The sequence below is a fragment of the Lipotes vexillifer genome, unplaced genomic scaffold, assembly GCF_000442215.2.
Source record: "Lipotes vexillifer unplaced genomic scaffold, Lipotes_vexillifer_v1.1 scaffold4, whole genome shotgun sequence".
Taxonomy (NCBI): Eukaryota; Metazoa; Chordata; class Mammalia; order Artiodactyla; family Lipotidae; genus Lipotes; species Lipotes vexillifer.
The window spans coordinates 3307707-3320004 of NW_006785876.1; the positions used below are offsets into that span (position 1 = coordinate 3307707).

The 12298-nt window shown below is 60.8% G+C and overlaps 1 protein-coding gene across 3 annotated transcripts in view; it reads left to right on the forward strand.

Annotated features, from left to right (window-relative positions):
• Positions 1–12298, forward strand: part of FOXP4 (forkhead box P4) — a 36230-nt gene that overhangs the window by 14868 nt on the left and 9064 nt on the right. Inside the window, exons 4-9 of one of the 3 annotated variants that reach the window (XM_007458195.1) lie at positions 6723–6845; positions 7377–7463; positions 9034–9181; positions 9652–9654; positions 11083–11293; positions 11568–11672. In XM_007458195.1, the coding sequence (XP_007458257.1) occupies positions 6723–6845; positions 7377–7463; positions 9034–9181; positions 9652–9654; positions 11083–11293; positions 11568–11672 (677 nt within the window). Of the gene's footprint in view, positions 1–6722; positions 6846–7376; positions 7464–9033; positions 9182–9325; positions 9537–9651; positions 9655–9810; positions 9916–11082; positions 11294–11567; positions 11673–12298 lie in introns of all 3 variants that reach the window. The other 2 variants (XM_007458196.1, XM_007458197.1) reach the window with 2 other exon arrangements.

A 12298-nucleotide genomic window follows, 5' to 3' on the forward strand; every position in this document is an offset into this window, starting at 1 on the left:
GGGGGGGGAGTGGCTCCAAATTGGGGAGGGGACTAAGCGGGGCTTTGGAAGGAAGTTTATCTAAGGGAGGAAGGGTGAGCACGATCCGATCCGCAGAGTGCTGAAGCCTGAAGGGTGGCTTGCTGAGGGAGTGGGGGGGAAGAGAGGAGCAGGGCGGGGAGGGGGTACAGGGTGGCCGGAGGAGGACCCGGGACTGGGTTTGTCCTGGGGCAGATTCCAGTGCTCTGTGGCTCCGAGGGCATATCTGGGTTTTCTGTGAAACAAGCTTACGTTCCGAAAGTACTTTCAAGAAGTTGAAGGTGCCGGACAGGACAGTTGTGGGGCCTAAGCAGTGACCCTCTTTTAAGAGTCTCCAGGGCTTCCCTGGTGGCGCAGTGCTTGGGAGTCCGCCTGCCGATGCAGGAGACGCGGGTTCGTGCCCCGTTTCGGGAGGATCCCACGTGCCGCGGAGCGGCTGGGCCCGTGGGCCATGGCCGCTGAGCCTGCGCGTCCGGAGCCTGTGCTCCGCAAATGGGAGAGGCCACGACAGTGAGAGGCCCGCATAACGCAAGAAAAAAAAAAAAAAGAGTCTCCAACCTAATGAGACAGCCCTCAGGGGGAGGATTTGGGGGAAGAGGGGTAGTGGCCTGGGCGGGGAAGGGGAGGACAGCGCTCAGATAGCCACTAAGGGCAAGAAGAAAGTTCTCACATGCACCGGTAGCGTCAGGACTGGGTCTCTTTGAATTCGGGAGCCCCCCATATACTCCCTGGGTCTGAAGTGGCCCTCGGGCTACTGTTCTGAATTTTCTACCCTGGGCCCAGCCTAGTACCCCCTTCTAAGAACAGGGAGAGGTAGGCTGGGGAACAGTAGGAATGTTCCCCAACCCAGAGAGGGTCTCCTGACCCAAGTAAGAGGGAGGGAGCTGGATGGTGGTTGGAGGGACTGAGGTCAGACATCAAGAAGGACTTTACGGCAGGGTAAGAAGGGTAGGATCTGAAATAATTAAGAAAGGAAAGGAGGCTGTGGAATCTTCCTTCAGAGATCACCCCCACCCCCCAAAAAACGAGAGGGGTCGCTCAACAAACGCTTTCTCAGTACCTCCTAAACTGACAACATTTGCAGAGCGCTTACCATGTATGCTGGGCTGGGAGGAGCAGGGATGGTACCTGACACGGAGGAAGCTTATTTAGAGGCTGAGGGTTGGGATGGATACAGTTTGGTGCCAGAATCAAGGACCCAAACTCAACCTCTTAAGTATGGGGATCGGGGTCCCTGGGTGAGTGGGGAGACTAGGCCAGAGCTTAGTTTAGGCTAAACTCCCTTGCAAATGACCAGAAGGTAGTACTCAGTCCTGGCTGGAGCTGCAGCAAGAAAGATCGTGGTGAGACACCAAGAAGAACGTCTAGAAATGGCAAGGGGGCTGAGAAGATGAGACGAAGGCTGGGCACAGCTAAGGGGCCTGTCCTAGCCAACCTTCTGCCCAAACTCCCAGATACCTGTGCTGCCTTCTGTGACTGAGCTCTCCCTGCCTGGGGCCCAGGTGCAGGGACAAACCAGGCAATCTCCAGGCTGGAGGTGGAGACCTAATGTGGTTTTAGAAACTCTTCTGAAGCTGGCTCTAAGAGAGGGGTGGTGAACATGGCTGGGAGGTGAGTGGGCAGGCAATCCTGCCTTGAGTTGGGGACCACTGGGAAAGAGGCTGCCATGGATCTGCATTACCCACTTGATTCAGGCTCCAGATCAACAAAATATGCTTCTCCCCCCTCTCCCACCACCAGCCTTGAGTTCTTAGAAAAGCTATTTCTAGGCCCTGGACCCCACACGGGGTCAGAAGCCCCACTTCCTTGGAGATTATGAACCTGAGGGTGGGGATGAGAGGCAAGGACGGTATCCAGGGTTGGGGCTCCAGGCTCCTGGAGAAGTTCAGACATGGCCCCAAGAACCCCTGTCTCCCCAAGCCCAGAGAACCATCGGGCCAGGGCTCTGTACTGGGGACTGCAGTTCCCTACTATGCTAAGCACGCGGCAGCATCACAGTGTATGCAGGAAAGTGAGTTCTGGAGCTGGTTGTTTGGGTTAAAATCCTGGCTCTGCCCCTTGTCAGCTGTGACTCTGGACAAGTTTCTTAACCTTTCTGGGCCTGAGTTGCCTCATCTGCAAAATGGGGCTAATAACAGCATCTATCCCCTAGGATGGTGAGGATAAAATGAGATGATTTTGTAAATCACCTAGTGTCTGCCCCACGCTGATTTACATGGTGGTTGGAGGGCTCCAGGCCTGAGCAGGGTCCCCGAGGGAGGGGCTGGAGGCAGCTGTCGGCATTTTGCCCGGGGCTCACACCGCCAGGGCTTTTGTAAGCATTTAGCTGCCCTGGCCGCCCTCCAGATGGTGACTCACGGGCCTCACTGGGCTGACTAGCTGACGGTGCCCATCCTGACACATCCCAGCCTGGTGAGGGGTCAGTGGAGACACCAGGGGAGCTCCAGCTCACTCCTCAGAACCCCCAAGGGATGTGAGGGGAAGAGATGGGCTCAGCCAGCTCAGGAGATAGCAGGCAGCTGCCACCTCACTGACCTTTCTTAACCCTCCTGGGCCACCTTCAAGACAAGTACACACAAGGTAATCCATCCAGATTACTGCAGCCGCCTCTCCAGCCTGCGGCTCAGCCAACTGGCAGGAACAGCAGGGGCCGGGGAGGCCTTCCAAGGTCATCTCTTCCATTCCCCTGCCTCCAAGTAGGAAAGCCCCAAGGAAGGAAATACCACATCCTTTCCTGCAGGCCACTCACAGTGACTCACACCCCTGGTGCCTGGAAAGACCTCCTGGGTGTCTAGGCTCAGTCTCCTCGGCTGGGGGCCCTGTCCATCTCCTCTAGTTCAGTTCTCACAGCCATGAGCATAGGAGGCCCAGAGCTTCTGCCCAAAGTGACCCTTGCCACGTAATGGCCCTGGGGCCGGAACGTTGGGGCCCTGGCGCGCCTAAGGTGCACTCGTGGAGGAGGGGGGGGGGGGGAAAGAAGAGAAAAGGAAAATCCAGAATGTTTTAAAAAGTAATTTTCTTTACATTTGTGTAGAATTTCATGGCCATACAAATCACTTTCACTTACTTCTTCCCCCACTGTCCCTCCAGGTCTCGGTTTTCTCACCTCTAAAATGGTGATGATGATGGTCCCCTCCTCCCAGGGCTGCTGTGAGGATTCAGGGAGATAATACACATAAAGGGCTTAGCCAAGCACCTGGCACGCCTGGCATGTAATCAACAACCGCCACCAACATCATCTTGAGTAGTCTTGTGAAGCAGGGAGGGCAGCTGTGCCAAAGCCCAGTTAGCAGATGCAGAAAGTGAGGCTTGGCGATTTCAAAGGCTAGTCAATGTCAGGGACGAGAACCTGGGTCATCTGACTCAGAAATCCAGGGCTCTGAGCTCCACCATGTTGGGGGCCCCCATGTCAAAGGACAGGTATGCAGCTGCCTCGGGGGCACCCAGCAAAGCATACAGGCTGGCTCTGCAAGGGGGGGCTGGATGTGTGCCATGGCCTGCCCCTCCGAGAGTGGGGACCAGAACAGCCCTGCAGCCTGGCTTTCCCGAGCCTCCCCAGGAGACAGTTGTAAAGAGAGAGGTTGGCCTTTGGGATCTCTAGCCTCATCGAACCCTTGAGCTCCTTGGATGGTTCCATTTCCACACACTCTCCTAACCCTTCTCGAGACCTGCTCTGGGCGGCGGGGGAGCAGGTGGTGCGGGATGTGGGAACAGCGGGAACTGCAGAGCACACAGACCTGGCTGGGCATGAGTCCCAACCCTCCCGCTTAAGGCTCATCGTTAGAGGCCCCTCAGAGCCTTCATTCACACGGTGTGGCTGTGGCTAAAAAGCTAGGTGCCCCTTCCAGGGATATTTGCACAGAGATGGCTGCAGTAAAGGAGGGGAGCCCAGGGCTGGGGCTCAGCCACTAGTGAAGGGGGGGCAAGAAGAGGTGGGGGCAGTGAGACTTACCGATGTCCCTGGAGCCACTGCACTTCCCCCCGTTGCTCCTCTGCCTGGGGGTGCCCTCACTGGTGGCTTGAGGCTGAGCCTTGCCCCTGCCAGGGATCCTGAATGGAACCAACTCCTCCTCTTCTGCCCCGCCTGTGGGGCTGGGGGAAGGTGAAAGGGCCCAGGAATCCACTGGGGACATAACCTGCGCTGTCCTGACCAGGACAAGTCTCTGCAAGACACTCCCCCTGGCCTGGCCCACCAGCACCCCTCCCTCCCTGCCCCAAGGTTGATCTGCCAGGAAGGTAACTCAACTGGGGGTGGGGGGGAGCACACACTTAGTGAGGTAATTTTCTCATTTGTGTAGAATTTCATGGCCATACAAATCACTTTCACTTACTTCTTCCCCCACTGTCCCTCCAGGTCTCGGTTTTCTCACCTCTAAAATGGTGATGATGATGGTCCCCTCCTCCCAGGGCTGCTGTGAGGATTCAGGGAGATAATACACATAAAGGGCTTAGCCAAGCACCTGGCACGCCTGGCATGTAATCAACAACCGCCACCAACATCATCTTGAGTAGTCTTGTGAAGCAGGGAGGGCAGCTGTGCCAAAGCCCAGTTAGCAGATGCAGAAAGTGAGGCTTGGCGATTTCAAAGGCTAGTCAATGTCAGGGACGAGAACCTGGGTCATCTGACTCAGAAATCCAGGGCTCTGAGCTCCACCATGTTGGGGGCCCCCATGTCAAAGGACAGGTATGCAGCTGCCTCGGGGGCACCCAGCAAAGCATACAGGCTGGCTCTGCAAGGGGGGGCTGGATGTGTGCCATGGCCTGCCCCTCCGAGAGTGGGGACCAGAACAGCCCTGCAGCCTGGCTTTCCCGAGCCTCCCCAGGAGACAGTTGTAAAGAGAGAGGTTGGCCTTTGGGATCTCTAGCCTCATCGAACCCTTGAGCTCCTTGGATGGTTCCATTTCCACACACTCTCCTAACCCTTCTCGAGACCTGCTCTGGGCGGCGGGGGAGCAGGTGGTGCGGGATGTGGGAACAGCGGGAACTGCAGAGCACACAGACCTGGCTGGGCATGAGTCCCAACCCTCCCGCTTAAGGCTCATCGTTAGAGGCCCCTCAGAGCCTTCATTCACACGGTGTGGCTGTGGCTAAAAAGCTAGGTGCCCCTTCCAGGGATATTTGCACAGAGATGGCTGCAGTAAAGGAGGGGAGCCCAGGGCTGGGGCTCAGCCACTAGTGAAGGGGGGGCAAGAAGAGGTGGGGGCAGTGAGACTTACCGATGTCCCTGGAGCCACTGCACTTCCCCCCGTTGCTCCTCTGCCTGGGGGTGCCCTCACTGGTGGCTTGAGGCTGAGCCTTGCCCCTGCCAGGGATCCTGAATGGAACCAACTCCTCCTCTTCTGCCCCGCCTGTGGGGCTGGGGGAAGGTGAAAGGGCCCAGGAATCCACTGGGGACATAACCTGCGCTGTCCTGACCAGGACAAGTCTCTGCAAGACACTCCCCCTGGCCTGGCCCACCAGCACCCCTCCCTCCCTGCCCCAAGGTTGATCTGCCAGGAAGGTAACTCAACTGGGGGTGGGGGGGAGCACACACTTAGTGAGTGCCTGCCATGTGCCAGCTCTGCTAGGGCTGGGGAGTGAGACGGGAGATGAGAGACTTGTGCACACGGAGCTTGAAGAGCGATGGGGGTGGCCGATTGCCCTGTCAGGACACCTGTCCTGCTAAAACAGGGCATCAAGACAGTGCTGCAGCTTGGACTACCCAGGCTATGACTGCACAGGCTATAGGGATTTCAGGGGAGGTGGGAATGGGGAAAAGGATGATACTGCCTTTCCCTGAACCTTTTGCCTGTAGCTAGATTCTCTGGGCCTCCTGTAGAGGCCTCACCCAGGGCAGGGGGCAGAAAGCTGCCCTACTATGAGAATCCTGCAAGTTCCAGCTGGAAGGAGGCATCTCTGTTTTATGGTGGAGGAAACTGACACCCCAGAGACAGCCAGTGAATGGCTGGAGGTCACTTGGCAAGCTGATTGCAGAGTGAGGAGGAGCAGCCTGCCTCTCCCCGTGTCTCTGCATGGCGTTCTTTCCACCCCACTGGGACCTAGTTAGGTGATTACACGTACACACTCACGCAGGGTGGCCCTCACGGTGCTCCCTGGGCATCAGCTCCCGGTCACTGTGTGTGCCGTCTAGACAGGTGTGCTGGAGTACGTGACACGCATGTGAGAGGGGCCAAAGTCCAGGTCCTCATGCCTGTGGGCTACAGTTTGAAACCTTCCCATCCATGGCTGCAGGCTGCCCTCCTGGCCAGGCTCACCTTGTGGGTCGTGTTCTCAGAACAGACTGAGCTGGAGTCAGCAGTGGCTAGGTGCTGCCCCTCGCCGTCACTGGGGGAGAAACCCTGCAAAGCATGGATTCTACTAACCAGTGTCGCTGGGGTCTAATCTTCGTGCACGAAAGATAGCACATCCTGCAATAATGTCCAACCGCCTGCAGGCTCTGTTCTAAGTACTAACTCATTAGCCCTCATGATGACCTTAGGAGGCAGGCAGTATCGCTACTGCCATTTCAGAGACAAGAAAACCAAGAACAAGGGAGGTGAGTCAGTTGTCCAGAGACGCACAGCTAGCAGCAGGTGGCAGAGCCAGAATGTGAGCCCAGGCAGCTCACTGCGGAGCTGCTCTGCCCTGCTGTGGGCAGGGGCTTGGGCGCGGACCCACCCCGGGGTGGGGCAGAGGTGAGGGGCTGATGGGGCCGAATCTCACAGGTGCCCGTGTCAGTGGCCATGATGTCGCCGCAGATGCTCACCCCCCAGCAGATGCAGCAGATCCTGTCGCCCCCACAGCTGCAGGCCTTGCTCCAGCAGCAGCAGGCGCTCATGCTGCAGCAGGTGAGTCTGGCCCCGGGGCCGCCCGGAAGGTCAGGGAGAGGAGGGTGAGGTGTTCCAGGCACTGGCCTCCCCACTCCCACCCTGTTTACTACCAACATCACCAAAGGCCAAAGCAGTGGCAGAAACCAGAGAGACCGCTCCGGCTGGACTGACCTACATTCCTCCAGGACAGCTGGCGAGGGGTCAGAGGTCAGGCCTCTCCCACAGCAGACTCCCACACACCCCAATACGGTCTCACAGCGCCCCACCCGTATCTCCAAACCCCAGGGAAAGACAGAGAACATGCTGGCACTTCATCCTCACCCACCAAGGGAGGGGCCGGGCTCGGCGCTGTGCGGGGAGGCTCCCCTCTCCCCTCTCTGTTCCCTCTCCGTCGAGGCTCTGCTCTGGGAGAGCCTCTCTCCGAGCAGACATCTCCCTGCTGGACCATCTGTTTCACGGCAGCCCAGTCACGAGGGGGTTGGCCGTTGCTTTGGGGTCAGCAGCCCCCCGCCTGTGCTAACCCACTCCCACCCTGCTGTCGACCCCCAGCTGCAGGAATATTACAAGAAGCAGCAAGAGCAGCTCCACTTACAACTCCTCACGCAGCAGCAGGCTGGGAAGCAGCAGCCCAAAGAGGTAAGGGGCTCGGGCAGGGCCGACTGTGCCCCTCAAAGGACGCCCGCCGCCGCTCGCCTGCAGCGCCAGCCCTCGCCTAGCCAGGGGCTGGGAGTCCCCAAGTGGTCAGGACAGAATGGTCTTGTGGGGATCGTAGAAAAACCAGGAAAGGCTGGGGGATGGGATGGGGGGATGGAGGCCCACATTCCACCACCTCCCCTCAACCCCATTCAGTCCTCCTCTCCTCGCCTTGTGTTGTTGGATTAGGAGAGCAGAAGGGCTGAGCCCTGTGTTATCTGAGCACATACGCGTAGACGGGTATGTGAGTCCGCACTCATGACCGGCTGCCTCGTGGTCATGCCCTCTTCCTGCCTGCTTGTCTGTTAGTGACCCGGCACCTCAGCGCTCAAGCCTGGTTCTGAAAATCTTTCAGTCCCTCCCCTCAGCCCTGCCCCAACTTCTGTTGCTTCTTGTAACATCCTGCCCTGCATCTCCAGAGAACTCCCCAGCCTGCACCCCCTGCCCCATCTGGGCCACAGTGCCTTCTGAGCTTCCATACCAGGCCCTGCAGTGGCCCCCACCCCATGTCCCAGACACGCACTTCCCTCCTGCTGGCCAAACCACAGCCAAGTTCGAGTTGCCTCTTCTCAGGAGGCTGCCCTGCTGACACCCAGTCATTCCCTCCCGCCCTCAGCCTCCCCCTCAAAGGTCTCCTCTTTGCTTCCTTCTCTGTGTTGTCTCTAGGCTGAATAGCCAGCCCACCACCCCACCTCCAGGGCAGGTGGGCTGAGCCATCCCTGCCTCCAGAGCCCGGGACGTGCTCGGCTCCTGGGGCTCAGAAAAGGCTTGCTGACAGACTGACTGTCAGTGCTTGTGTGAATTACTGAATCTGGTGCGGGGGGGCGGGGGGAGCGGGGCCAGAGCAGGAGAGAGGGAGCCACTAAGAGCAGAGCAAGTGCGGGCAGGTGGCGGGTACCTGGGCAGCAGTGATGTGACTGTTCCCTAGCCGGGGTCCTGATGACCTGTCGATGCTGATCTTTTAAAGTCCGATCAGACGCGTTGATTCTCTGTATCTAAGAAGCAAGAGAGGAGAGGAGCTGGAGGGGAGAAGGCCCCCTCCTCAGAGCGGAAGGGGGGCACCCCGGGCATGTGGGAAGGGTGCCCGCCAGGCGGGAGTGGCCCCTGGAGTCTGACAGGCTCATCCATCATTGTGATGAGAGCCCCCCGCGCCCCCCAGGCGAGCACAGCTGTGGTGCGGGAGCCGAAGCAGCGGAAGGAGGGAGGCGGGAGCGGGGAGGGCGTCGTGCTGCGTGTCTGGGTCTGGCCGTGTGTCTGCGCGCGCGCGCGCGTGCGTGCGTGCGTGCGTGTGTGTGTGTGTGTGTGTTTGTGTGCGCGTGTGTGTTTCCTGCGAGGAGGCATGCAGCCCTATGGAAGCTGGGCCGGGAGCAGGGAGACTGCAGCTGCGGACACCACAACGACAGCTCCGGGGGCCGACAGGCCCTGGGAGGGGGTGGCCGCAGGGTGGGGGCCGGATGGCACGCCTGAGGCTGATGGCACCCCTCTCTGCCCGCCCCCTCGGGCCCCCCACCAGGCCCTGGGGAACAAGCAGCTGGCCTTCCAGCAACAGCTCCTGCAAATGCAACAGCTGCAGCAGCAGCACCTGCTCAACCTGCAGAGACAGGGGCTGGTCAGCCTGCAGCCCAGCCAAGCCTCGGGGCCCCTCCAGACCCTCCCACAAGGTGAGTGCCCACCCCTCAGCCAGCCCCAGCCCCACGCCCTTGCTGTCCCCACGGGCTGGCAGCCCCTGCTCCCGGGAGTGAGGTGGGGGCCCCATGCGTTCCTGGGGCCCGGCCAGCCTCCCCTCTCTCTCCCTCCCATCGCAGCCGTGTGCCCGACGGACCTGCCCCAGCTGTGGAAGGGTGAGGGTGCCCCCGGGCAGCCCGCCGAGGACAGCGTCAAGCAGGAGGGGCTGGACCTCACCGGCACGGCCACCACCGCTACCTCGTTCGCCGCCCCCCCCAAAGTCTCACCCCCTCTCTCCCACCACACCCTGCCCAACGGACAGCCCACTGTGCTCACACCTCGGAGAGACAGGTATGGGGCTCCGTCTGGGAGGAGGTGCTGCAGACCTGCCCGGGGACTGGCCTTGACCCTGAGGGCTGGCATCTGTGGTAGAGGCTGGGGTGGGGTTGTGGAGCTCAGGGACCAGCAGGTTTGCCTCTCCCGGGGCACACACAACTGTGCCTGGCCTCTGGGGCACCTGTATTAGGGACAGAAACGTCATCAGTAGGGGAGCTGGGTCTGGGCGGGACCCAGGGCTGCCGGGGTCTTCAGGGTCCCTGACCACCATCTCCTTCTGCCCTCCCAGCTCCTCCCACGAGGAGACGCCCGGCTCCCACCCCCTCTACGGACACGGAGAGTGCAAGTGGCCAGGCTGTGAGACCCTGTGTGAAGACCTGGGCCAGTTTATCAAGTAGGTGTCAGCCCCACTCTCCTTTGCCCCCCAGCCTGCCTCCCCTAACAGGACCCCTCATCCCCCAGGCTGCCACCTAGCTTGTCACTTCTTGCGCCTTCAGCCACCAGCTGTCCTGCCATCCTCACCCCAGGGTGGGCCTCGTTCCTTCTCTGCCCCCCATCAACTCCCCGGTCACTCCTACCCCGTCTGCGGTCTATATTTCCTGGGCCAGCAGCCTCCCCACCCCGACCCCAGGCCGCCGAGCCCAGCAGGTTGCTGGTGTGAGGAGAAGGAGACTCCCCCCACCGCCCTCCCCGGCTTCCCCCAGCCCCAGCCCCAGCCCCGGAGAGCAACGGCCTAGGCACGGCCTTCGGGCCTGGCGGACAGGCGGCTGGCAGCAGGCAGCCAGCTGCCATAGCCGTGCCAGGCTCTGTCACTGACTGATTAACTCCACTGTCTCCCAGACCCTTGCAGCATCAAGGTCAAACAAATTGTTTTCACGCTCTGTCAGAGGTTTACTTAATTCGTTCATTTGCAGTTAGATCTCTCTGTAGCTGGGGTTTTAGCAAAGACATCAAAGGAGGCTGATGAGAAGGCGGCTTCCTCCAATGCCCCGGTTTTGTTTTTGTCCCCCCCCCCCCCCCCCCCCCCCCCCCCCCCCCCCCCGTGTGTGTGTGTGTGTGTGTTTGTGTGCGCGTGTGTGTTTCCTGCGAGGAGGCATGCAGCCCTATGGAAGCTGGGCCGGGAGCAGGGAGACTGCAGCTGCGGACACCACAACGACAGCTCCGGGGGCCGACAGGCCCTGGGAGGGGGTGGCCGCAGGGTGGGGGCCGGATGGCACGCCTGAGGCTGATGGCACCCCTCTCTGCCCGCCCCCTCGGGCCCCCCACCAGGCCCTGGGGAACAAGCAGCTGGCCTTCCAGCAACAGCTCCTGCAAATGCAACAGCTGCAGCAGCAGCACCTGCTCAACCTGCAGAGACAGGGGCTGGTCAGCCTGCAGCCCAGCCAAGCCTCGGGGCCCCTCCAGACCCTCCCACAAGGTGAGTGCCCACCCCTCAGCCAGCCCCAGCCCCACGCCCTTGCTGTCCCCACGGGCTGGCAGCCCCTGCTCCCGGGAGTGAGGTGGGGGCCCCATGCGTTCCTGGGGCCCGGCCAGCCTCCCCTCTCTCTCCCTCCCATCGCAGCCGTGTGCCCGACGGACCTGCCCCAGCTGTGGAAGGGTGAGGGTGCCCCCGGGCAGCCCGCCGAGGACAGCGTCAAGCAGGAGGGGCTGGACCTCACCGGCACGGCCACCACCGCTACCTCGTTCGCCGCCCCCCCCAAAGTCTCACCCCCTCTCTCCCACCACACCCTGCCCAACGGACAGCCCACTGTGCTCACACCTCGGAGAGACAGGTATGGGGCTCCGTCTGGGAGGAGGTGCTGCAGACCTGCCCGGGGACTGGCCTTGACCCTGAGGGCTGGCATCTGTGGTAGAGGCTGGGGTGGGGTTGTGGAGCTCAGGGACCAGCAGGTTTGCCTCTCCCGGGGCACACACAACTGTGCCTGGCCTCTGGGGCACCTGTATTAGGGACAGAAACGTCATCAGTAGGGGAGCTGGGTCTGGGCGGGACCCAGGGCTGCCGGGGTCTTCAGGGTCCCTGACCACCATCTCCTTCTGCCCTCCCAGCTCCTCCCACGAGGAGACGCCCGGCTCCCACCCCCTCTACGGACACGGAGAGTGCAAGTGGCCAGGCTGTGAGACCCTGTGTGAAGACCTGGGCCAGTTTATCAAGTAGGTGTCAGCCCCACTCTCCTTTGCCCCCCAGCCTGCCTCCCCTAACAGGACCCCTCATCCCCCAGGCTGCCACCTAGCTTGTCACTTCTTGCGCCTTCAGCCACCAGCTGTCCTGCCATCCTCACCCCAGGGTGGGCCTCGTTCCTTCTCTGCCCCCCATCAACTCCCCGGTCACTCCTACCCCGTCTGCGGTCTATATTTCCTGGGCCAGCAGCCTCCCCACCCCGACCCCAGGCCGCCGAGCCCAGCAGGTTGCTGGTGTGAGGAGAAGGAGACTCCCCCCACCGCCCTCCCCGGCTTCCCCCAGCCCCAGCCCCAGCCCCGGAGAGCAACGGCCTAGGCACGGCCTTCGGGCCTGGCGGACAGGCGGCTGGCAGCAGGCAGCCAGCTGCCATAGCCGTGCCAGGCTCTGTCACTGACTGATTAACTCCACTGTCTCCCAGACCCTTGCAGCATCAAGGTCAAACAAATTGTTTTCACGCTCTGTCAGAGGTTTACTTAATTCGTTCATTTGCAGTTAGATCTCTCTGTAGCTGGGGTTTTAGCAAAGACATCAAAGGAGGCTGATGAGAAGGCGGCTTCCTCCAATGCCCCGGTTTTGTTTTTGTCCCCCCCCCCCCCCC